Consider the following 24,103-nt stretch of genomic DNA (forward strand, 5'->3'; position numbering starts at 1 on the left):
TTGCAAACCATCATTAATGCCTCTATTCCTTCACATTTGCTTTATATAAGGTTGCCCTTAAAAATCATATGGAAGCTACAGAATGCAGCAGCCCTAAGGAACATCACCATTAAGAACTCCAAGGTGAGCCTATCCTCTGCACTGTCTGATTCTATATAATACTGGTGTCATCTCTGCTGCTGTTTTCTAAGACAGTCAAGACCTGGGGTTTTTGGAGGTTATTTGGGGATGGATGACTACTGTCTTGCTGCTGAAGAAATAGCAATTGTTGTGAATTATGACAAGTATGACTGTATAGTGGCTTATGATAATAATTTTATTTTTGTGTCATTATCAGTTTTGCTTTGGGATCAACTGTATTTTAATGCTACACTTATAATGAATGAAGCTAAGTTTCATAGAGTGGTTTTATAAGCTTTAGCAAATAAATAAATAAATCTGAATTTATATCTTGAATCTGATCTGTCTAACCCATACCATACCATTGTTCCAAGTGAGTTAGCTTTTTATGTTCTGCTTTAATTTACTCAAATTGAGAATACCTCAAACATTTATTCTTGACTTGGAAAGATAAAAATTATCTGGACTCTGGAGATTCAAATTAAAAACCTAGATTCCGTTCTATAAATATTATGAACCATTACATGCATTGAAAATACTGAAAATTAAATAGTTCAGCAGGGCAAGAGAAACTGGAAGAATTAATTTTCAGAGATGAAAACAGAATATGGTTTATAAATGAGGAGGTGTTAGGTTTTCTGTGCAGTGTCACTTATGGTAAGTGATTTTGAATATAGCCAGGTGATTACATTCTGTTTGGTAAATTCTATCAATTTTTTTGTTCCAGCAGTTTATAGATAGAAATCAGTATCAAATAAATGTGATTTCCATGTGACATGGCTTACACATTTCTTCAAATACTTGTACTTCAATTTGCCTTTAATTTCATGTAAATATTCCAATCCACTATGGAAGTAAAAATGTAATAAAATTGATAGGATTCTACTGCATTGATTCTTAGAGAAGAAGAATCCAGTGCTCTCTTTTCATTCAAAATTATACTAACAATTCTTACTAAATCTTATCCCAGGCTAATATTAAAGATTTACTGTTCATATAATTTTATACTGTAAACCTAGTTCAATACTCTCTCTGTAATTTATGTGATGCATTGTTTTTTCTCCAATTTCTATATTCCTTTTGCAACTACTAGGTCTGAAGTTACAATTTCAGAAGCTATGCCATAAAAGGGTTTCTTTTGACTGTTATGTAGATACTTATTACTTAACATTCTTCTTGTTCTGAAAGTTAAATTTTCTATTTTCTTTTTGAAAGATAGTTACTCAATCAACTGTTTCAAATCAATGGGAAAAGTAATTCTATGTGGCACATTTATATTACAATATTATAAAAATTCACATTTTCCCAAGCATTTACAGAATTTAATACAGTATTTGCAACTAATAGCTTAAAATATTTAGAAAACTTCAGTTGTAGGATTTATTTCTACAAACAAATCAATTTTAGAGTAAATAAACATCGCAAAAGAAGGTATTTCAGTACTTCCAATGTCATTTGAAGGAAATGTCATTCTGCTCAAAGTCAATTACACAACCAAAAGAGATTTAGAGTTTAAGGGCAGGTGAGATGTGATACCAATTGCATCCATACAATCTAAAAAAATAGCCCGTTTTGTTATCTGAATAGTAGATCCACAAAGTCTGGAGATTCTTGAGATCTTAGTAATATTAGGGAGGAGGAGGAGGAGGAAAAGTTACATGCTTGATGTTAATGTAACTGATATAAATGTAACTCCACTGTAACTGGAAATATATGCATGACTGTCATTATAACCAGTTACTCTGAGTCAGAATAGAAAGTTGAGGTTTTTTTTTTAAGTAGATTAGTATTGTAAATTCAAAAGAATTAGACTAGATTGTGTTACATATGTGCAACATGCATAATGTCCTACTAATAGTAAGGGCCCGATATCATTATGTTATCATACAGTTTGGCTAACATACTGCAAGTACAACCAAAGCCGAAACATATGTTTTTTACTCCAAACACATTTACATTATCCTAAGTAATCTAGATTTCTCATCTAAAGGCCACCTTGTAAGCCAAGTAAACCACTTGTCAACTCTCAAAAAGACTCTAGCTGAAGCCATATGTTTCTTAGTTGCCATAATTTCGGAGGGGTGGTGGTGGAGGGGGACTTAGGGATGTAGAATGTTTTCCTCCAATGTGCCAGACATAACAATGATAAGGCTCCTGGAAACCAAGTCTAAATCAGCATACTCTAGCAACAGCAAAATGGGGTGCTGAGAAGCTCATCACCTGCTTGGGTGGCTAACGTGACCTATGACACAAGTGGGGTGCACAGTATCTATTCTTTTTATAATTATTATTATTTTACTGATTTTCTACTAAATACATTTCTTAGTGCTTAATAAACATTGTGTTGTCTGGATATTTAATTTATTTAACCACACAAATTACATTCTTAATCTCCACCCCCTTTTTTCCAGCCATTGGTAAAATAAATTCCATGTTTGACAGTATTCTACATCCTCTTTCTGTTTAATTTTCAACATCAATTTATCCATTTCTTCTTAACTATTTTTTCATCTCACAGTATATCTTCATTTTTCCAATATTGTGCAAAAATAATCCTCAATCCTGTTGTTAAGACATGTAATATTAAAGGCATACTTTTCTTATCAAGTTTTTCTGATATTATACCTAATAAAAACAGTTCAGGTTTGAAATCTACTTGTTTCCCTATCATCTTTTCTAACCACCTGTGTATCTTTGCCCAACATTTTTTTGCTTTGTCACAAGTCCATCAAATGTGATAAAATGTACTTGTTGACGATCTATTCTTTATTATACCAAAAACGTGGGAATTATCCAGGGTTGGTTTCACCTTTGACTGTGCTGATATGATGTACCAAATAAACTGGGTTTTTGAGGAAGCCAAGGCCTCAAGTCTTGAATTGGTTGGGAGTATTACACGGAACCATGACACCACTGACAGCTTCCCACTACTTACATATATACGATAAAATAAAAGAAATAGAATAATACATGGATAACGAATGTGAATACAAAAGTGAAATATGGCAGACTTTTTTCTGGCTTCGGTTTTTTCATTCATAGCTCCTCTAGTTCTCTTTCATATAAATTACATGCTTCGTTGCATTGATCTTATAATTCTGACTCTAAATTCTGCAGGTCAAATTTCATTATTCCTGTATATAGTTTCATGACCTGAATAGTACAACACGTATCTGATTTAAAATGGCTCATTTTTGACAATTTCAATTTTTCCTTGGTTTATGCTTCTCACATTCCATGTTCCAATGATATATCTCCTATTAAAAGATGAATTTTTCTTTCAGTAGTGGTTCCTTTGTTGATAGAATTTATTAGGGCTTTGTTCAGGCCATATTTCTGTCTTCAGATTTGCTTGTTAAAAGTTCAAAGCTTTCCCCCTGTAATTAGAGGAAAGTCTTCCAAATTGTGAGTCTTAACATCTGGCATCACTAATTCATCCAAACATTATAGACATAGGCAGAGTGAAACAAAAATGGTTTGCTATTCCAAGTTTGATTTGGAATTTAAGCAATGGGTGGAAACTAATCAAGGAGAGAAGCAACTTAGAACTGAGGAGAAATTTCCTGACAGAATAATTAATCAGTGGAACAGCTTGTCTTCAGAAGTTGTGAATGCCCCAACACTGGAAATCTTTAAGAAGATGTTGGATAGCCATTTGTCTGAAACGGTATAGGGTTTCCTGCCTAGGCAGTGGGTTGGACTAGAAGACCTCCAAGGTCCCTTCCAACTCTGCTATTGTATTATTGTATTATTGTATTAAAGTTCTTCTCCTATATAAGTTGGTTTGTCTGATGTTTGAAAAGCCCACCTATCGTTCTTCCACCCCCGTGATATATTACCCAAAGATCTCCTCCCTTTTTGATCTGACTAGAAGGATGACCTAGCTAAGATGACCTTGCAAGCATTACTGTTACAGTCATTGATGCTACTGAACTTTCCCATCACAGCAAAGTGGTAATTGATGATCTCTGAGTTTGGTTGTTTTCTTGCACACGTTTCAATAATCAAACTAGGTCACATCATCAATGCTAGTGGTAATAGCTTAGTAATATCGCTTTCAAAATTAATGGTCACCACTACAACTTGAAAAAGAATAGGACAATTTTTTTTATCTGAACTTACATTCCTATGTATTCTGATAAATTTTTAAATCTGAATTTACATTCCTATGTATTCTGATAAGCAATTTCAGTAAACTCAGTGAAATAAATGAACAAATCACACTTTAAAGTCAGCAGAAGCTGGAATCTACAGCCATGCCTAAAGTAACAGAGTGCTAACAAGATAAGTAAAATACAAGCAAGCAAATCACTAAGGACTAAACTAGATGGCTGGGAACATTCAGTGCTTGGAAACCAAGCTATTTTGATTTAAGTTAAATAACATTTATTAGCTAAAAGTTCTTAGACATTGTTTGGGGTAAGAGCTCCATTTTGTTTAGGAAAGTGTGATGTCTTTTGGAAGACATCTATGGAATATGGAATATTTTAATACACATATAAATAACCTAGTCAGTAAGGATAATCGTATTAATCACCCTGACAATAATATCCTAATGGGTTGTGGCTCATTAACTAACAATATAATATAACTAATTAAACAAAAGTAGATTTGCATAAGTCACAAAGATGGTTTGTAAGCCACTTCTCCCTGGATATTGCTTATTGGCCCCTGGTACAGAAACTGTCAATTAATCAATTTATGCTTTGATGTATTGTATCTCTATATCTAGTGTAAGAGTACTCTATGGGAAAAAACATTCCTTCAATAGCAAATTTCATACCTTAGTTTTATGCTAAATGATTGCCTAATGTAGTTAAGGCATAAGGCTAAAATCAGTGGACCATAAGTTCTAGTCCCACCTTAGCAATGAAGCCTATTGGCTGACCTTGGGCCAGTCACTCTCTCTCAGCCCTGGGAAGCAGGAAATGGCAAGTCACTTCTGAAACCTTGGCAAGAAAACTGCAGGGACTAATACACCCACACCCACCCACAGACACAATCTATAGAAAGGAAATATTGTTTAGTACAAGGTTAGCAATTTTGGTTGTAACTTCCTTCGAAATTTTTAAAATAGGAAGTAGAATACAAGTTCTTTAAATAAAATAATTTAAGTAACTAATTTTTCTAGACAACCTTACTCTGTGACAAGGTCAATAACTATCTCTGAATTTCCTTTCCTCTGTTTACTGGCTCTAAACGTGTACAACACTACTTATATGGCTCATGTTATTAGCAAGTCTTATTATTATGCTCATTGCTTAAGTCTTTATTTCATTATCTTTACAATATAGTTCCCTCCAACTCCTTCTTTGTCCAACCATTTAAAATTAATACTATTTTTCAAATGAAAGGGTACAGATAAGCATGAAGAAGCTAATTAAAAATTTCTGACATAGGTATTTAAAGGTCCAAAAATTCCAGACTTAAAAATATTTAACAAATAGTTCTCATACATGATTCTTAAAAGCTAATGCTAATATATTATGAAATATGACAGTTGCCATTTGTCTATATTTAAGCTAGTAGCCTTAGTGAATCTAGAATATGTAAATTTTCTTCTAAAACATGTGTTATCAAAGTTAAGGCCATAATGGCATGAAGAAAAATAAAAACACGTCTCAATTTAACATACTTATAGAATTGAAGAACCCTAAATTGCATAATATTTCTTCTTATCCACCTCAGCATGCAGATAGTAAAGTTTAATAAAATAGTGTGTGGGTGTTATATAAAGCCTTGAGAGAACATTACAAATAGATGCATACTCTGTTAGGGGTTAACACTCAAGCATCTGGAATATCATAATCCACCTGGAGATATTGATTTTGTCCTTAGATTGGTGAGGAAACTGATGAAAAGCTGTACATTTCTCAGAGTAACTGAATTCTTTAAAAGATGCAAAGCTATAGCAGTTTTGCAATCATTTCTCTCCTTCCTTCATGTTAATACTCAGAAGCCATGAGAAAGATTTTGTGATGAAATAAGGATGGTAAAGGGAAAATAAAATGGAACCGCTTTTTTCAAGACACTTTTGAAAATGAAATTAAGCAAACTGAACATTGCTGCAGGCACAAGTTTAGTGCAAACATTCAGATGAATTAAATGGTCCTTGCATCGTCAAATCCTCAGGGGACTGGCAAGGAACTGAGATGGCTCCTTTGTTGTTAACATCTGCTGTCCTTTCTTAGCTTTTGTGATTTTTTTTCAATAGTAATTTTTAAAAATATCTTAACTGTTTTATAGACTTATGTTACACGACTCAGAATCACTTTTTCATAAGACGCCCAGCCCATATAAATCTTGATGAATAAATAATTAAAATAAGTTTCCTTCTTCTGATGTGATGCTTAAATTCTCTAAGATAAGCAGGAGGTACTTGCATCTATTATATTCCAATGTGTGGCTAGGATGACTTAATTTCTGTTCACTTTGTGGAAAGGTTAGACCTAAGATGCCTGGAAATCACAAACTGTTTTAGTCTCCACTAAAATAAATTTCTACTACCACCAGTACACTCATAGCCTGACAGTTTTCAGATGTATTGGACCTGAAAGCATGATGGCTGGTAATGACAGAAAATGCAATCTAAACACATTTGAAAAGCAGCAGAGAAGGCTGGATTGGACAAGTACAGTACATGCATCTCATTAATGTATCATCTGTACAGCTGAACTTCAATAAAATATGTAGAAGACATGTGAAATGAGAAAAGGCAAAGAAATGTCTAGGATAATACCTTGGTTGAGTTGTGTAGCCTCTGTGATTTGAATTCCATTTATAGAACACTGTGCTCCATCGAGTGGTATTAAATGAACCGTTCCATTGAAGTGTTCAAAAATGCAGTGCTCACTTTCCAAATCAAGACCATGAAGCACTAAAACACAAAAACAGATTTGTAATAACGATTACAATAGGATTTTTATTTTTCTAATCCTGATGTTTTAATCTATTAACACTTATTAATTCCCAGATTTCATATTTTCTTTGCATTGTCCAGATACAGAGAAGGAATATAAATAAGCAAGATAAATAAAGTAGTCTACATAGAAACAAAGAAATAGATCAAAATGTACACATTTTTAAAATAACAATTCAAACATGAAATTGATTAGATATCAGTGGACATTGAAAATTGTATTGTGTTAGAGAATCATATGGAGCAAGGGTCCCCAACCTGTGGGTCGCAGCCCACTATCAGGCCTTGAGCCATTTGGAACCAGGCCACAGAATTGAGGGGGCAAGAACGCGCTCATCCTCACTTGTGTGAGAAGCAGGCAAGAACATGGACACACACTCCATTTGCGTGAGAGGTAGGCATGCATGCCCACTGCTCGGGCAGACCCATCCCCTCTCCCCCCGACCCTGTGAGTGTGTGTGTGTGTGTATATATACTCAATATTATAATGTAAACATAGTGAAATTTGGCCCTATTAGCATGTAAAATCAAATCCTTCAGAATTACAAAATGCATAATTCCTCCACCTAATGAGTGGTTATGCATACTTGGAAGTCTTATCCATTCAGTTAAGTGGAAACAGCACCCCTTATTCTTCTTCTAACATGACCAGCAGCTGCTCCTACTCCTTTAATGTCTTTACTCTTTCTTTTTGAAAGCCAGATGCTTCCCTTTGAAATGGACAGATGGTTTCTTCGATGGTAAATCTGGAATGATGATTTTCAAATCAGTCTAAGCCTGATTTCAGACCCATAATTCATAGGATTTTCTCTAAATGCTATGTCTCAGCTTTGTACCTTTCTTTTACTGGGAGTCTTCGGTTTATGATCATTTTTTCAGTAACCATTAAAAGTTATAGTGATGCTGAATGAAGGAACTTACGGCTGGACCCTGAAGTTGCAGCCATTGCAGCGCCCCCACAGACACATGAGCAAAATTTGGGTGCTTTGCAGCCCACCTGAAGTTACAACTGCAAGGGTGCTTTAATTCCCTCCAATCTTCTCCCCGTCCATGTCCTTTTGACCCCCTGCACTCTGCAGCCCTTGCTGCCCTAGCTGCCCTTTGCCAACTTCTTACTTCGGTTGCTGACCACACATGCCCACCCTGGCCTTTGTGAAGCAGTTGCTAGTCATACAAAGGTTATCCTCCCCAGGTTGCGCACATGAGCGTGGCACGACAAAACCGCGCTCGTCAAAATAGCGGTGATAAAACCGCGTTGCTAAAGCCGCGACATCATCACCGTGACGTCATCACCGCCGCGACAACAGCACGGCGACAGACGGGCTGATTTAAATTAAGGTAAGGGTTAGGATTAGGTTTAGGGGTTTGCTTTAGGGTTAGGTTTAGGTTTAGGGTTAGGTTAGGGTTAGGTTTAGGGTTAGGTTTAGGGTTAGGTTTAGGGTGCTGAGTGCTTTGGAAGGCGCGGATTTGCCCTCCGCGGTTATGTCATCGTGGTAGGGTCACCTTTTTCCTTAGCGCTTCGGACGGCGCGGATTTGCCGTCCGCACTTATGTTGGCGCGGATAAGGGCTTAGCGGTTTTGTGGTGGAACCGCACATTAGAGTTTCCTCAAGAGAATTATGGAGGAAAGTCTCAAACAGCTTACAGCTACCTCACAAAGGGCCAGAGTGGGCATCCTCATCAGCAATGGGAGCATAGTTAGCAAAGGTCATCTGGTATGGCAGAGTACAGGACAGCCGGAGTCTCAGCGTATAGGGCAGCGTGGGCAACTGGGCTGAGGTGACTGGGGCTTTGTGGGTGGCTGTTTTGTGCCAGGCTGCTGGACAATGGCTATGTGCTGCATTGCTGGGTGGGTGTTTGTTTCACACTGTTGGTCTGTAGCATCACTCCATGCTGCTGAAGTTTTCTGGAGCATCTAGGCTTCCTTGGGTTGCTGTTTTACGCCAGTCTGCTGGGAGTTCCTAAAGCAGATGGGGTTTTCTGGGGTAGATGCAGTTTATTGTCATGCTATTGAGCTATGGCTCTGCACTACAGTTGAAGAACTTCTTAAATCCCAAATCCATGGCATATCATGAATCCCAAGCAACAATGGCAAGTAACCAAGTTCTGGGGTTGTTTTCCAACTCTGTCTTTTGGTGCAGAACAGCCAAAGGGCAGAGGTGGAGGGGGGGGATAAGCAGTAGCAGGGGATGAAGGAGAAATAGTCCCTTACCTTGGAAGAACCAAAGCTCAGGTTCTGGGATAGACCAAGCTGGGAATGGCTTAAATTGGGATGGATCCTTGGCTAATGACCCATGGAATTCAGTTAACAATAGCAACAGGGAGTACAGGGATTGTTGTTGCTAAGTAATGCAGTCATAGGATATTGTGACCACACCATTTAACAATAGAAATTCTGATCTCAATTATAGTCCTAAATTGAAGACTACTTGATCACAGTTCCAAAATTTAATCAGAGTTGTGCTTTGGGCAAGTTGGAGGCATTGCCTCTGTTGTTGTTAGGGATTACTTCTATTCACTACTGCTTTTGCTCCAACCAAAATTCTGATATATTGTCCTGATGTGTGTGTGTGTGTGTTTGTGTGTGTGTGTGTGTGTGTGTGTGTGCGTATACGTACCATGGATCTTCAACAACTGTATTATTTTCCTCTTTAACTTTTAATTTTTAATTTTATCTTTTTATAAATCTATATACACATATGCACAGCGACAAAACAGAGATATAAGACTGTTTTAATTTGAGAGCTATAGAAGTATAGCAAAAAGTATAAATCTGCATTGCTACGAGCTAAAGACTTTTATTCCTATGCAGTATTATGCTGAGAACAACAGGGGGGAATTCATAAAATATTAGACAAGGGCCAGGGATAAGAAGTTTATAATATAATGGCTTATTTCCAATATCATAAACCTTAGTAAAAAAATAATAATGCAGTGTTCTATTTACATCACCATTCTTCCAAAAACCACAGGTATGATTTCTTCTGTAAGCATCCTATAATGCATATTTGTTCATGGCAATGAGTACTTTATGCATAGCCCTAATCCATGGATGGGGGATATGAAGAATGTGTATCTCAGTCTTTGTATGTGTTAGAATAGTAATTCTAAAGTCCCTTTCAAGTTTATAAATTTAGAAACCATTCCTCTACCCCTTCAACCATCAACTGCTGGAACAGCTATTAGATTAAAAGAGAAAGAGAGCACACTTACCAATATCTTGTTCTCTTGCAGCATCCTCTCTGCCAACATGTGTTTGGCCCTCCTAAAAAAGAAAAATTGACATGTTATAGTCACTAAAGTTAGAGGTAGTCCTTGACTGCAAATGGGACTAGATTTCTGGTCATAAGTTGTTACACTCCTAAACTGACACCAATGTGACGCGAGCTGATTTTACAATATTTTTTTGAGGGAGTTAATGAATCACTATGGTTGTTAAGCAAATTTTGTGGTTGCTAAGAAAATGCATAGTCATAAGTGTGAACACAATATTCCAAACGGGATTGATTTTAGTGAAAATCAGCACACAAAAAAAAAGGTGCTGCAAATTGCAGTCACGTGACCATGGGACACCGAAATCAATTGTGAAGGTGAGCTGGTTCCCAAGTGCCTGAAATATATTCCTCTGACAGGTTATGGCATGGCAGACATTTTATGACAGCCATGGCACCTTCACCAGGCCTCTTTTAATTTTCAACAATCGTTAAATGACCAGTTGTACGCCAAGGACTAGCAGTATATAAAATCATAAAATTAACTAAAAGTTGCAATAAAAGTTATCTTTTTTCCAAATATTCTTGGGGAAATCTTTTAAATTTTCCCAAATATTATTGGGACTTACATCAGCAGGTCTGCTGAGTCAAGATTATTGCTAACTGTTTTTCAAGTGTTAGAAACTCTTTGCATTGAAAAATCTGAAACCATCAGGTGAGTTTCTTTTAAGCCTCAGTGCAGGGGTCCCCATTATTTGAAGGGATTAAGGATCAAGACTATTAAAAATAAAAGGAAGAAATATAAAACTGGCTTAGTTGGTCAGGATTAAAATAGATATGTTGGGATCACTAGTATTTTTAATGGAGTTCTGCTGATCACAGGTAGAATAATGAGGTTTTAAGGATTTGTTTATAGGTAAAATATGGGATATGGGGAGAAGAGATCACCTGTTGTATTTTAAGAAAAGATAATAAGTTACTAAAATTGTTTACATTTGTGATAAAGGGTGAAGTTATTTCTTTATATATTTCTTTTCTTCTTTACAATATTGTTTTTTTTTCTTTTGTAATTTATTTTTCTTTTCTGTACTTGCTATTATTTTGAATCTTTTTACTTTGTATGAATTTTTATCACCATAATAACAACATTAATAAAATTATCATGAAAAAGAACTACCTATATTTTGCTACTATGTTGAAAGATTATTGAGTGCATATGAAAAGTTATTTTGCTCAAGCTACAAAGGAAAATTATATCAGTAATTCTCTTATTTAATTTCTCTTCCTATAGCTCTATGAACAGGAAAGAAGCTGCTCTCAATTCTAAAATTCAAGAATTCATTGGATTTATTGTGAATTTTAGATTCAAAAATAACACTTTTTTTAAATACAAAGCATATACTAACGTATCCTCTCTTCCTATACAAGCTTAACTACATTTGCCTGGAACTAGAGGTCTTAATATTTAGTGATGCATTGCTTTTTCATGCTTCCCATGACAGTTAGTAATATTTTTATTTAATTCACTTAAATTCATTTTAAAACCATATGGTTTATAATATTGTTAGAATTTATTTATTGTTAGTTCTGTGCTTATTTAGAAAAGAAAATTAAATGTTTCAAAGCATCAACAAGCCATAGTCAGAGTAAAATGAATTAAGAACAAATAAAATTAAGAATGTTATTCATCTATCACTAATCCTCAGGGCAGATATAGGCAGTAGATGACTGATAAAATCATATTAAATAAGTTAAAATATTCAGTAATTAATCTCCATTTTGCAGAGAGTAACAGATGTTTAGCTTTTCAGACAATAAATTAGTACAAAAACATAACTGTCCTTTTGGAAACTGGAAAGCAGAAAAAATATTGAATTACCTTCAAATGATACAAGATGATACCTGTGCTCAGAAGATCATCATCAATGCCTATTAAATGAGGCAACGCAGAATCTAACACAACTCCAATTCCTTCTTTCCGCAGAGCTAAAGTTTGCTCCTATAAACACAAACATGATAAAGCCCTCTTAAAGACATTTTTGCATATTGATTCAATAGCTATATAATTTAACTGAGGGTAAAATAATCAGTGTTAAAAGAAATAATGGAAATGACTATAATCATAATAGTGTGAACCATCATCATAAATCAGTTGAATGTTGATTTTATTTATTTAATAGAAAAGAAACGCAACAAACAAAATAGCATAATTTAGCATGTAAGTATCAAAGCTTTGGTATTTAAATACTTAGGAGCAAGAAGACTGATACAGCGTATGATTAATATCATCCTTCAATAATTTTTGAACTCATAATGTCTGACTTATGGCAATGAATTCTATAGAGCCGTAAAAAATAAAATTGCACCTCCTAGAAGTAATTTTAATTTGTACTCGGGGCTTCCATTGGTAACAAATATACAGATGAGTAACATTCATATTTTTTATAAAACCTACCCCAAATATAAATTTGATGATTATATTTTGTTGTATTAAAGTTTCTAAAAACTCTTCAATAAAACATATTTCAATAATCCAGTTTATTTTTTTAAAACATGGGCAAATGCCATAATATTACTGATGTAAGCACTAGCTAAAAATATGCTCACAGCAGATCACCAAAATTTCATACATTTGAAAGAAGTTTTAGTCCATCCTTATCAAATACACTTCTCCAGTTTAAGGCTGCAAAATCTTATAGTTAAAACCTCCATACAGTACTATGCTGATGTGCAAAAATACATGTGAAATAAAATTTACAGCAACTAAATCAAGTAGCTAGCATTGCTAGAATCAAAAAACGCCAAAAGAAAAGAACCAGCTGAATTTCATATAAAAGATATTTAATGTTAATCTTCTTGTATTTTAAAAAATGGAATTGAACATTAATGTTTCCTACAAGTTTCATGCCTCATTTTGTCTTAATTGGTATAAATTAGTTTCTCCATAAAAACAGACATTCTAGATATGCTGACCTACAATTCCCCCTTTCCTTCAACCAGCATGGTTGATTGTGTATATAGAGTTCAGTGCATCTAAGTCTGGAAACTGATATAAATGAAAAAGTCTGTAACACCAATAAATACAGTTGATTGTGTTTTAAAATATTACATTACCTAGCAGAGCAACAAAAATTGAACGTGAGAACATACTCATCTATGGCTCAAATGCCACTTTCCCACATCGAGACAGAGTCCATTGCTCCTGACAGATTAATTTCAGTCTGTCTAGCAACAGGCAATTTGGGGGAAACTTACCTATTATGGCTTGGCACTTGAGCAACTGCTCCTTCACTACAGGATATGTTTTATGACATTTTCTATTATATCACAAAATGTTTTATGGTAATTGTATGTCATAATATGTTTTATTTCACTTGTTAAAGTTTTGGGGTTTATTGCATGGGAGTCATGGATCGCAGACTTAAACATATTCTATATAAGCCCATTTGAGGCACCTTGGTGCAAAGGTTGTTGCCCTACAGTGCATTATTTTGCCCAGTTAAAGACTATACACAAACAGAACAGTTTTTCTAGTGTTTAGATCAGTGTTTCTCAACCTTGGCGACTTGAAGTCCACAGGACTTCAAGTTGCCAAGGTTGAGAAACACTGGTTTAGATATTTAGAGAATGTCAGTTTAGAAAAAGGTTGGTTCTGAATATGTGACTGAAGCATGTCAATTCACACATATTTGAACAAAAGAATAAATATTGTATAAATATAAAAGGTGGCTTGATCACATGAAGAGAATGAATGAGCTATAAAACAATTATGAAGGAAAAATAAATGGATCAAGAAGAAGGGGAAATCTAAGTTATGGTTGGATGTAGTTCATGATAACTCCAAAATCAAAGAAATGCGAAATTTAAATCACATAGGCAATCTATGAAGCAGCAGACATAGCGAAAGTATGGTTAAATATGGGAAGATATATTTAGTATTGTTGATGTGAACCAATTTTAGCTAGGTTTCATTTTCTTGTTCTTTATCACATGCCTTTCATTTCTTTTCCTATTTTTTACTGTTTTTCTGAGATCTGCATATTGTTGTTTACTCTTTCATGGTAAAATTGCAGAAAATGGACCATATGATTTTTGCCAATCCATCACATCTCATGTAACAACCCCAAAACCGTTTCAGGACAATGCAACTCTCTTGAAAGTATGGGATAAAGGATAGCAAAATGGAGTAGAAATAGAGAAACAATGCAACTTATTTTGCCCTAGCAAAATATTGATCATAAATATATTACTACTAGTTTTGATTCTTTGGGTACATATGAGAATTTTCTATTACCCCGGATGAAGCCACGATAAGCTATTTTTACACAGGAATAAATGTATTTATTTCCAGTGACATGATGTTGAAATTATAAGTTATAGGAAAATTAATACAAAAATGAGAATGACCAGCTAAAGGTCAAGACAGTACAAAAATACACTCACGTTTTTCTCAAATAAAAAAGATCAGATGAAATGGCCTTTGAAAACCAATCAGTTTGATTTTGTGTACCCCACCATAAAATAATTAATGCCTTGCTCTCTCAAATGTCATAGGTAATTGGCTTTGGTCAAATAGCTATGGATTTTGCTGATGTGTTTTATATTTCCACAAATGTGTGAATTCTGCTTCCCAGTTAAGAACTTTGCTGATGTGTTTTATATTTCCTCAAATGTGTGAATTCTGCTTGCTGCTTAGAAATGTTTATTATGAGTATTTTTTCTCCAAGCTTAATATACTCCTGTATTGAAGCAACTTAGTTCACTGCCTGATACAACACTACTGTATCTTGCACACAGTATTCACAGTGGATCTGTAATATAGTATATAGAGTGGAGGTAGGAATCTAAAATAAACCCATCTTCTAATCCATCTTCTTGGGCTACCTTTCAATGCATTTAATAACCTTCTTAATACATAAAGCATTTACATCATCAAATTAATAAGTACACACCAAGGAAAGCAACTAATAAATAAAATCCATAAAACTTTGAAAAGCCTTCTGACACGTAATCAATATTAAGAGTTTAATAATACTTAAGAACAAACTGCACATGTTTGTTTCTGGACTGAACTTTACAACCCAACATACTTTGCCTGTATCCATCCTCACCCAAGGATGTTCTTCTAACTAGTAAAGTTCAAAAGAAAACAAAACCAGCATTAGTTTGCATCATGAAATATATATGCTATCTCTTATTTAGGCAGCAAACTTAAATGTGGTTCCCATGTTACATACCATACATACAACCATGTTAACTGTACTGTACACTAAAGCAGTAAAGTCAAACTTGCGGCCTGTACTGGCCACCCCCACCCCCGATTTAGCAAAGGGAGGGTGGGGGGAAAGCTATGGTACATTATGTGACGACAATGTGAGAGCATGAGTTTGAGACCCGTGCACTAAAGAAAGCTGGTCCAACTCAATGGTCTCTTTTGCAAATATATATCCATTCTGTTTGTACTTTATATTTTAGATGAATGTAACATTTCTTAGTGAAATCCTAAAAATGTCAATAGGCTTTATTATCATGACCAAGTAAATCAGCAATAGATGAAACTGCTAACTGTTTTGAATGAAAAGCTAAAATAATTCCCCTAACATGAAAAATAGCTCTCAAATACATGAGATTTTTGGAAATTTAAACAAAATTTGAATTAAAATAATTTCCACAAGTCTCAATTTCGCATATGAAACAATCTAACGAACCCCAATGGGTTGGTACCAAACACAACAAACCTAGAGATCTGGACGAATATCCTTTGCGTCAGTCACAGTATCTAATCCCAACTCAACTCACAAGGTTGTTCTTGTGGGGAAAATAGGAGAAAGGAGCGTTGGATATGTTCACTGTCTTGAGTTATTTGTAAAAATAATAAAGACAAGACACAAATAAATAAAATAACAAAATTAAATAATAAATTATAATATCCTTCTCCACCTTCATTGAGGTATGGATATAATTATGTACTATGAATTCTTTGTCCTGTTCATATAAAATATGTCAAGCAAATAAATCATGGAAGGACTTGTTATAGGGCTTGTTTTTAACATGTCCTTCCAGGCATCCGTTCAGGATTTAGATGTGTTAGTACCCCTTTTGTGTTCATCACGTACTTAGAGTACAGAATAACAGAGTTGGAAGGGACCTTGGAGATCTTCTAGTCCTTATCTTATCTTTTTATAGTTGAAATAAAATTGATTTTAGTATTCTAAAATTTATTCTGCTTTTCTTTTTTTTTGCCACTTCCTACTCCTCCTTACTAAAACTTTTCCTGTCCTTGCCACCTCCCAAATCCCTAAAGATACAAATCTGTTACAACAAAACATATATCTGAAAACCTGTACATATGCTAGAATATTTAAATGAATACCAGAGTGCAGTATATTATATTCAATAAAAATTAATTTAAAATACACCACAACAACATGGAGAACAGTAATCCAAATCCTAATCTAGCAGGTTTAAGATCTTCCAAAAAATAATTTTTTAGTATCTAGAGACTTTAGAATTTATTACAAATTTTCAGAAATTAGCTTTTTGTTCATATTATTACCATACTATATTTAGAACAAAAATACCAAGTCCAGAACAAAAACAATGTCTTTTTTAAAGGAAACAATCAAAATGCCATATGATACATAAAAAAATTGATGCTTAAAGACATAAAAATATGTATTCCACACAGTGCTGAGATTTCCTAGTTAAATTTCTCTTTCTCTCTATACTGTAAATAATGTTATCCTCATCAATCAAGAAAACCCATTAATATTATGCTGCAAAATAAATAGGGGACGTGATGTTACACCACAAAGACTGTAAATAGCTTACCGTGAAAAACAGATGGTAGTAAAATACATCAAGAGGCCTCAAAATTGAATGTCAGTTTGAAAAAGGCAGATGTAACATGCAGTTCTGACCAACTGAGCAACTACTAGAATAAAAGTTATAAGGATGTGGATTAATTAATTATGCTATTCATTTCATAATGATGATAATGTGAAAGAATTACAACCATTATAGATGTTGTAATATGCATTCTTTCTTTTATTACTTTTCCCTCCTATGAACTGTTTACTGACTTCACTTCACAAATACATTTATTAACATACAAGGAAATTAGCAATCCCATTCTCGTGAAGTGGCATAATTAATGAGGTATTAGTAGTTTTCATTGTGAAACATTTTACAGATTCCAATGTAGTTATATTTTTTTTAGAATATGTAGCATTAGCTTTTAGTGTAGTGACCAAAATTAATAAATGCCTTTTTAGATAAATATCTATTCAAACATCTGCAAAGATTCCATTAATTTCTCTAACAATATTTTGCCTAGTTCTGCTCACAATCAAAAACCTGTTGTAGATTTTTTAAAAAAAACAGATAAAGGAATTTTATGCAACAGCAACTAAGCTGGAAGCATTTGGTCTTTCTACGCACATTTGTGCTTTTTCGGTTTTTGTTTAACTACTTTGCCAAAGTGTAGCCATCTGCATCGCAAGAGAGGCTTTCAATGCTAATATATTAGAGAGCAGAATAAATCTCAATCTAAACATCAGAACAATGACAGAACTTAGAAAAATAAGCACATGTAATTTATTTTAATGGGAAAAGGAAAGAGAATTTGCTGATAATTAGAATAAATGCTACAAAACATAGCATCTTGGAAATAAGATTAAAAATGTAGAACTATCTCAGATTTAAAGTAGGGAGGGGCATATGTGTTTATTCTATCAGTGATATTTTGAGATATAATAGTGACTGGAGAAATCTTAAATATATTCTTTAATTAATCAGCATAGGATGTTTTTTTTAGCATATGATACCTTTCTTTTTCACTGCTTCCTAACCAGAGACTCCAGGTCACAATAAAAGATAAACCTGCACAACTAATTAATTGGTTAAAACACAAATTGTGTTAATTTATAGCAGTTACTTTTGATGTCAATCACATGGAAAGTGTGTATGTGTGTGTTCACTTATTCAGCAACTATTAAAAATTAAAATGGCACTGAATGATGGTTCTTCCAACCCGTTCTTGGAAGTTCCAGCTATCCCAGCAAGCCAGCAGTATGAGATTGTGATCTGGATGCTTGGCAATCAGCTTGCATTTATGACAGCTGAAGGATCTCACAATGATATGACTACCACCTGTGAGCTTCTCTGCTGACTTCCCACAAGCAAACTCAATGAGGAAGCCACCAGGGAAGGTTGCAAATTGGTCTGGTAACTCTCCCTCCCCTGACAGCAGCCACCCCCAGCCTCACTGTACTTGCACTGTGCTGGTCCTCACACACCTTTGTACACTCTGCAGCAGCCACTCCCCACCTGCCACATTTGCACAACACCAGTCCCTCACATGGTCTCCCACAGTCAGCAGCAGCCTCTCACTCATCTACAGGATTCCTTCTGAGCCACCTGGGTCTTGCAAGTTCCTGCCATCTGCCACACTGATTTATATTGGGGGAGGGGGGTTACTGTCATTAACCAAGGACTACTTGATTGGTTATATATTTTATTTTCAGAAGGAAATAAAATATTTAATTTTGGAAATTCAGTTAATCCAGATATAAGGAAATATCAAATATCCCACTTGTAATTTTTAAATAAGGCTAATTCATCAGAAGATATTATTTCAGATATATTATATCCAAAACAGAATGCTTAAATGCTTGGGGTTTTGCTTTGTTTTTTGGTTAAAGCATTCTGTCTTGGAAAGTGGATTTTCAACATTTTGGCTTTCCAAATTTTCACCCTCTTTTTTGGGGGATCCATGTTGGGGATCCATGCTGGTAATCTATGAAATGTGAAGGGTTTTTTTAACTAACATGATGGGTTTCAAAATTTTTTACTACCAATTCTGTGGGCATGGCTTGTTTGGTGGGTGTGGCTTGATGGCCATATGACAATAGGCATGGCTTGTTGGTCATGTGACTGGGTAGATATGGCTTCATGGTCATGTAACTGGTTGGTCTTCCTTAACAACCAACATTTTGGGCTCAATTGTGGTCATAAGTCAAGGACTATCTCTTTCTCTGCACAGCAGCCTTATCCTAGTAAACTTCTCCTTTCTGGCAATTTTCCTCTCTGTTAGAGGCACCAAAATATTCCAGATGATATAAGGTTTCCTGCTGGGACAGGAGGTTGGATTAGATGACCTTCGAGGTCCCTTCCAGCCCTAGATTGCTGTGGTTTCAGAAGCATCTTCTGAAACCACATCTAGTGCCAGGGTTAACAGTCCTTCCTTTTTTCCTTTCTCTTTCTCTCTCTCTCTCTCTCTCTTCCTTCTTTCTTTCTCTTTCTTTCTTTCTCTCTGTTTCTTTCTTTCCTCTCTCTCTTTCTTTTTCTCTGTCTCTCTCTCTCATGTTTTAGGAATTATATCCAAAGGACCTCCAAAAGTCTTGTTCAAAACTGATTGTACTCCATGACAAAATCTTTAGCTCACATTCGTTAACTTGACTCTAAATGATCCCATTTAGATAATTTAGGTTTTTTTTTTTAAGAATGTGGAAATGAGCAAAACAATATAGTAGAGAAAGAAAGAAAGGTGTTCAGTTTTTAATATCTTAATAAACATACTAGTAATAATGTATTAGAATATTTCCTTTCTCTTTCCCTCCCGCCCTAAAAATTATTTGGGGCCACATGCAATCCTTCCTTCCTCCCCTCTCATTCCCCTCTCCTTCCTTCCATTTGATTTCCAGCTCGCTCGCTCCTTCCTTCCTTCCTTCCTTCCTTCCTTCCTTCCTTCCTTCCTTCCTTCCTTCCTTCCTCTTTAAGTGGGTAGCCTGGGCTTTGGGCTCCAACACTCAGTTCCCTTAAAAATCTATCGCTGGCACAAGCCCACTTTTTCCTTCTCGATCTACTGGATGCCAAAGTCTCAGCAATTCTCCTGTTGATTTGATCAAAGCAGCGGGGAAAGGGTGAGGGGGAGGAGGTGAGTGGAAGCAGTGGATGGACCCAGGCGCATCCATCCACACACACACACATATCTCTATCTCATTCTCAGCTCCCTCCCTCCCTCCCTCCTTCCTTCCTTCCTTCCTTCCTTCCTTCCCCCCTCCCCTCTCATTTCCTATTACAGTGTATTACGTGCCATTCAGCAAAAGTCTTAATACTTTGGTTTTGAATAATCATATTTCTACGGCTAGGATTTTATATTATAAATATTACAAGTAGTATTAAATGCTTGCCATCATCTGGGAGGCGAAAATGGGGACATGCCAACGTCTCCTCCTTCTCCTCTGGACTTGCAGGCTTGGCTCTCAATAGCTAACCGGCATTGAGGCAAAGGGGGAGACACTGTGCTGGAGCCGAGACTATTGAGGTGCAGCCCCAGGACATCCACACAGCCTCCTGGAGCACCGCTGCCGCCACTCTTGGCCCCAGCACAGTGGCAGAAGGAAGAAAGTGAGCAGGGCCGGTGCTCTGGACCAGAGGGAGGGCGGGCGGATGTCCTGGCAAGATCCAAGCGGTGAGGTATTGCACCCCCCTTCCACCCACCTCGCTGGCCATACAGTTGCAAAAGTTGCTGGGCTGCCCCATCATTCCCACCATGGCTGCAATACTGGTGGCTTTCGTAGACTCTGGCTGGTGGGGAGGAAGAGATAGGCTAACGCAAATGCTTTCCTGTGTGTAGGCAGCAAGAGGTGCTGTGCACGCATGCACAGTTCATTAAAATTGTTCTGCACATGCACAGAACTTAAAAACAAGATGGCAGAGAATTGGTTCAAGAGCGTGGCCAGTCTGCCGGTACTACCGGTTCGGAGAGCCAACCCCGATTTTTACTACCAGTTCTACTGAACCAGTCCGAACTGATAGGAACCCACTCTGGTCTTGATCTATTATAGCTTTATTGTGGTTTCAAATTAACACCATGCCAATGTAACTTTTAGAAGAAAAGTGTATTTAAAGATTTCAATTTAGTTTTGAATGATATTCCTAAAATATGTTATCTTATTAAAAGCTTTGTTTTAACTAACCCTGGGGCACAGCAAAAAGGATTTTATATACCAGTAAGTGGAAAGAAATTTACTCTCTTGTTTTTCAGGAACAGATCCAGAATTTTACTTTGTTATCTATTTTTTAAAAAGCCCTTATGTTTTAAAAATGAGATGCTATGTTGTCCAGATTTAATTCTACTATATTCAACAGAAAGAATTAGAATTTACTCTATAAAGATATTTATGCTACCATAAGTTTATTAATCTTTTTGATTGTTTTAATTTATTTAACCACAACATTTAGGGTTTTTTTTTCATTGCATTATGCCTATTCAGAGGAAATATTATAGATTAAAATGTGTAAATTTTACCTATTTTAACATAGTTTTTTTTTTAAATGCCCAATTTTACAGTCATTGAAATATGTTTTTTTCATAAAGGTTAACCCTAGACCTACAACTACAATTCAGACCAGAATCCTGGTTGTTATCCAGTCAATACACAAAAAATCAAGGTGACTGCTTTGCACCACAATTGGCAATCTCTGCACTTCCAGTTGTGGTTTTTAAGCAGTCTCTCAGATTGTTAAACAGATGGCACAAAAGAGCTGCCTAATAGGAGGATTTCAGTCTTAAGTTATTTAGGCAGGATAAAAACACGTAAGTAAAAAAAATAGAGGATTAGTTTAATAAAGGAGAATATTTATAGCTCAGGGTTGACATGAGGGGTCCTTGATGCTCTCTGGGTTTGATTTTTTTCTTGCAGTCATTTAATTACCCAAATTGGATAATATCATCAGTGTTTGTAAAGGGTGTTGTTTGCTGTCAGTTTATACTCTAGTGGCTTGCCTGTCAGTGCTTGTGAGGGTAGCCTTAGAGATCCTTTGGTTGGGCTGATTGCTGTTGGATTCTTTGGCAGTTTCTTGGTTGGTGTATTGTTTACTTGATTGTTGATCTGATGTTAACCCTGGAGTTAATCTGTGCTGATGTAGGTGCTGATTGCTGATGGCGAAGTGCTTGGGTCTTTTCGTTCCTTTTTGGGCTAGGTGATAGTCTCTTGCATAGTCTATAGATGTTCATGTTTGTGTGTCTTATTTACGGTTGATTTCTCAGAATGCCAGGCTTCTAGAAATTTCCTGCCATTTTTGGCCTTGGCTTGGTCAAGGATGGTCACATTTTCCCAATTGAAACTATGGTTAAATCTGCCATTTAACCATATATGTTGTGAAATTAAAGAATTGTACAACGTAAGAACTGCAACCACTATGTAGGACAAACAGGCAGAAGATTGGCAGAATGCATCTACGAGCACCAACTAGCAGTCAGAAGACATGATGAAAGCTCTTTAAGAGCACCAAGGACCCTGCAGGATTAGTTTATCTGTTCATGTTTCCTGTCTAGTCTACTTGGGAAGGATAACATTTATAGGAAATTATTTCTAGTGGGCAATTTCTACTAGGAAGAGTTTTAAAAAAAAAATCTGTCTATCATTATTAGTCCCTAATCAAATATACTCTTCCCATAGCCATGACTCTTTTTAAGAAAAGTCTATAGAAGCAGCCACAGATGTTGTACATATTAATAGACCAAGCAATGGCACACTTCTTTGCTGTTGCTGCAAGTCCTGTAGTTATAGTCAATCTTCTATTCAACTAATCAACTAGCTTTTCAATTGCCAGTAAGTGGGAAACAGCCCCAAAGGATTCCAATCTACCTAGATGTGCACATCTCAGAAGCAAATCAGTCACACCAATTCATCAAACCAACGTAGAGGTTAAAGCATAAAAGTTTGCACTAAGAGTGGCATCCTAGAGACCGTACTCCAAAAGTAGAATCAGAAGTAAGAAGTGGGCAAAACCAAAACAAAAGTTACATCTGATTTAATGCAATTGAAACAAAGTAATTAAATAGAATTAAAGTGATCAATTATTTAATAGGTAGACTGCATTAAATTTCTCGAGCGAATAGCAAATTTTCAAGGGCTCGGTAAAACACAAATTGTACAAGTCAAAGGTAGTGAGACAGCCACAACATGTATTTCTAGAAACTAAGTCCAACAACCCACATTAATATAGCTTCTTAAATATAGGTCAGACTTGCATGCTTTATTATTTAAAAAAAAACTTTTTTTGTTTTGACAATCAGATTAGAAGGCTTTCTTGTTGTTATGCTTTTTTATTTGGAAGTTTTAGGGAAATAGACAGTAGCTCATTCACTGATCAGTCTTCCCTTCTCCATCCTCCCAGATGAGTCCCACAAAATGTTACATAATCATTGACTTTGACTTTCACTGGACTAATGCTTAACATGAGGAACGTTAATATTTTTAACTGCTTATAGAAACAACTATGTCCCAGTTTAGGAAGATCACAAAAATACGTAGCGTAGTCCTTAAGATGTTAGACCAAAACCAGGAAGATCTAAGTTCAAATCAGTCATCAAAATTGACAGGATGACTTAGTGCAAGCCACTGCCTTAACCTAGTGTCCCTCGTGGGATTGTTATAGGGATAAATTGGAGAAGTGTTATGTATATCACCTTACGTACCTAGAGGGAAAGTGAGATATAACTACAAGAAAATAAATAAGAAAATAGACATATCAAGTGGGTCATTCCTTCTCACAACGACAATCTAAAAATACTGGAATCCAGTGAGTCAGACATTAGTTAAAATACAATAAAAAAGTTTCTTACATTTTAATTGAACACAAAGATTAATATAACCCTAATTGGTCTAAGAAAAATAAAAAATCTCTTTAGATCTTGTATGTCATTCAATAAATATATTGGATTGCTTTTTTAGGTTAAAAAATACTAAGAAAAATAAGAACAAGATGAAGGATAATTTTTTATCAGTTTAGAAAAGTAGCTGGACAAATATATAATACAAAAGGCCGCACTATACAACACT

The 24,103-nt window shown here is 35.5% G+C and overlaps 1 protein-coding gene across 6 annotated transcripts in view; it reads right to left on the reverse strand.

Annotated features, from left to right (window-relative positions):
• Positions 1-24,103, reverse strand: part of KIF16B (kinesin family member 16B) — a 144,130-nt gene that overhangs the window by 80,733 nt on the left and 39,294 nt on the right. For all 6 annotated transcript variants that reach the window (XM_032214485.1, XM_032214486.1, XM_032214488.1 and 3 more), the window contains exons 13-15: positions 12,130-12,249; positions 10,252-10,303; positions 6,860-6,997 (exon numbers count right to left, since the gene is read on the reverse strand). In XM_032214485.1, the coding sequence (XP_032070376.1) occupies positions 6,860-6,997; positions 10,252-10,303; positions 12,130-12,249 (310 nt within the window). The remainder of the gene's footprint in view (positions 1-6,859; positions 6,998-10,251; positions 10,304-12,129; positions 12,250-24,103) is intronic.

The sequence above is a fragment of the Thamnophis elegans genome, chromosome 3 (assembly GCF_009769535.1).
Source record: "Thamnophis elegans isolate rThaEle1 chromosome 3, rThaEle1.pri, whole genome shotgun sequence".
NCBI lineage: Eukaryota > Metazoa > Chordata > Lepidosauria > Squamata > Colubridae > Thamnophis > Thamnophis elegans.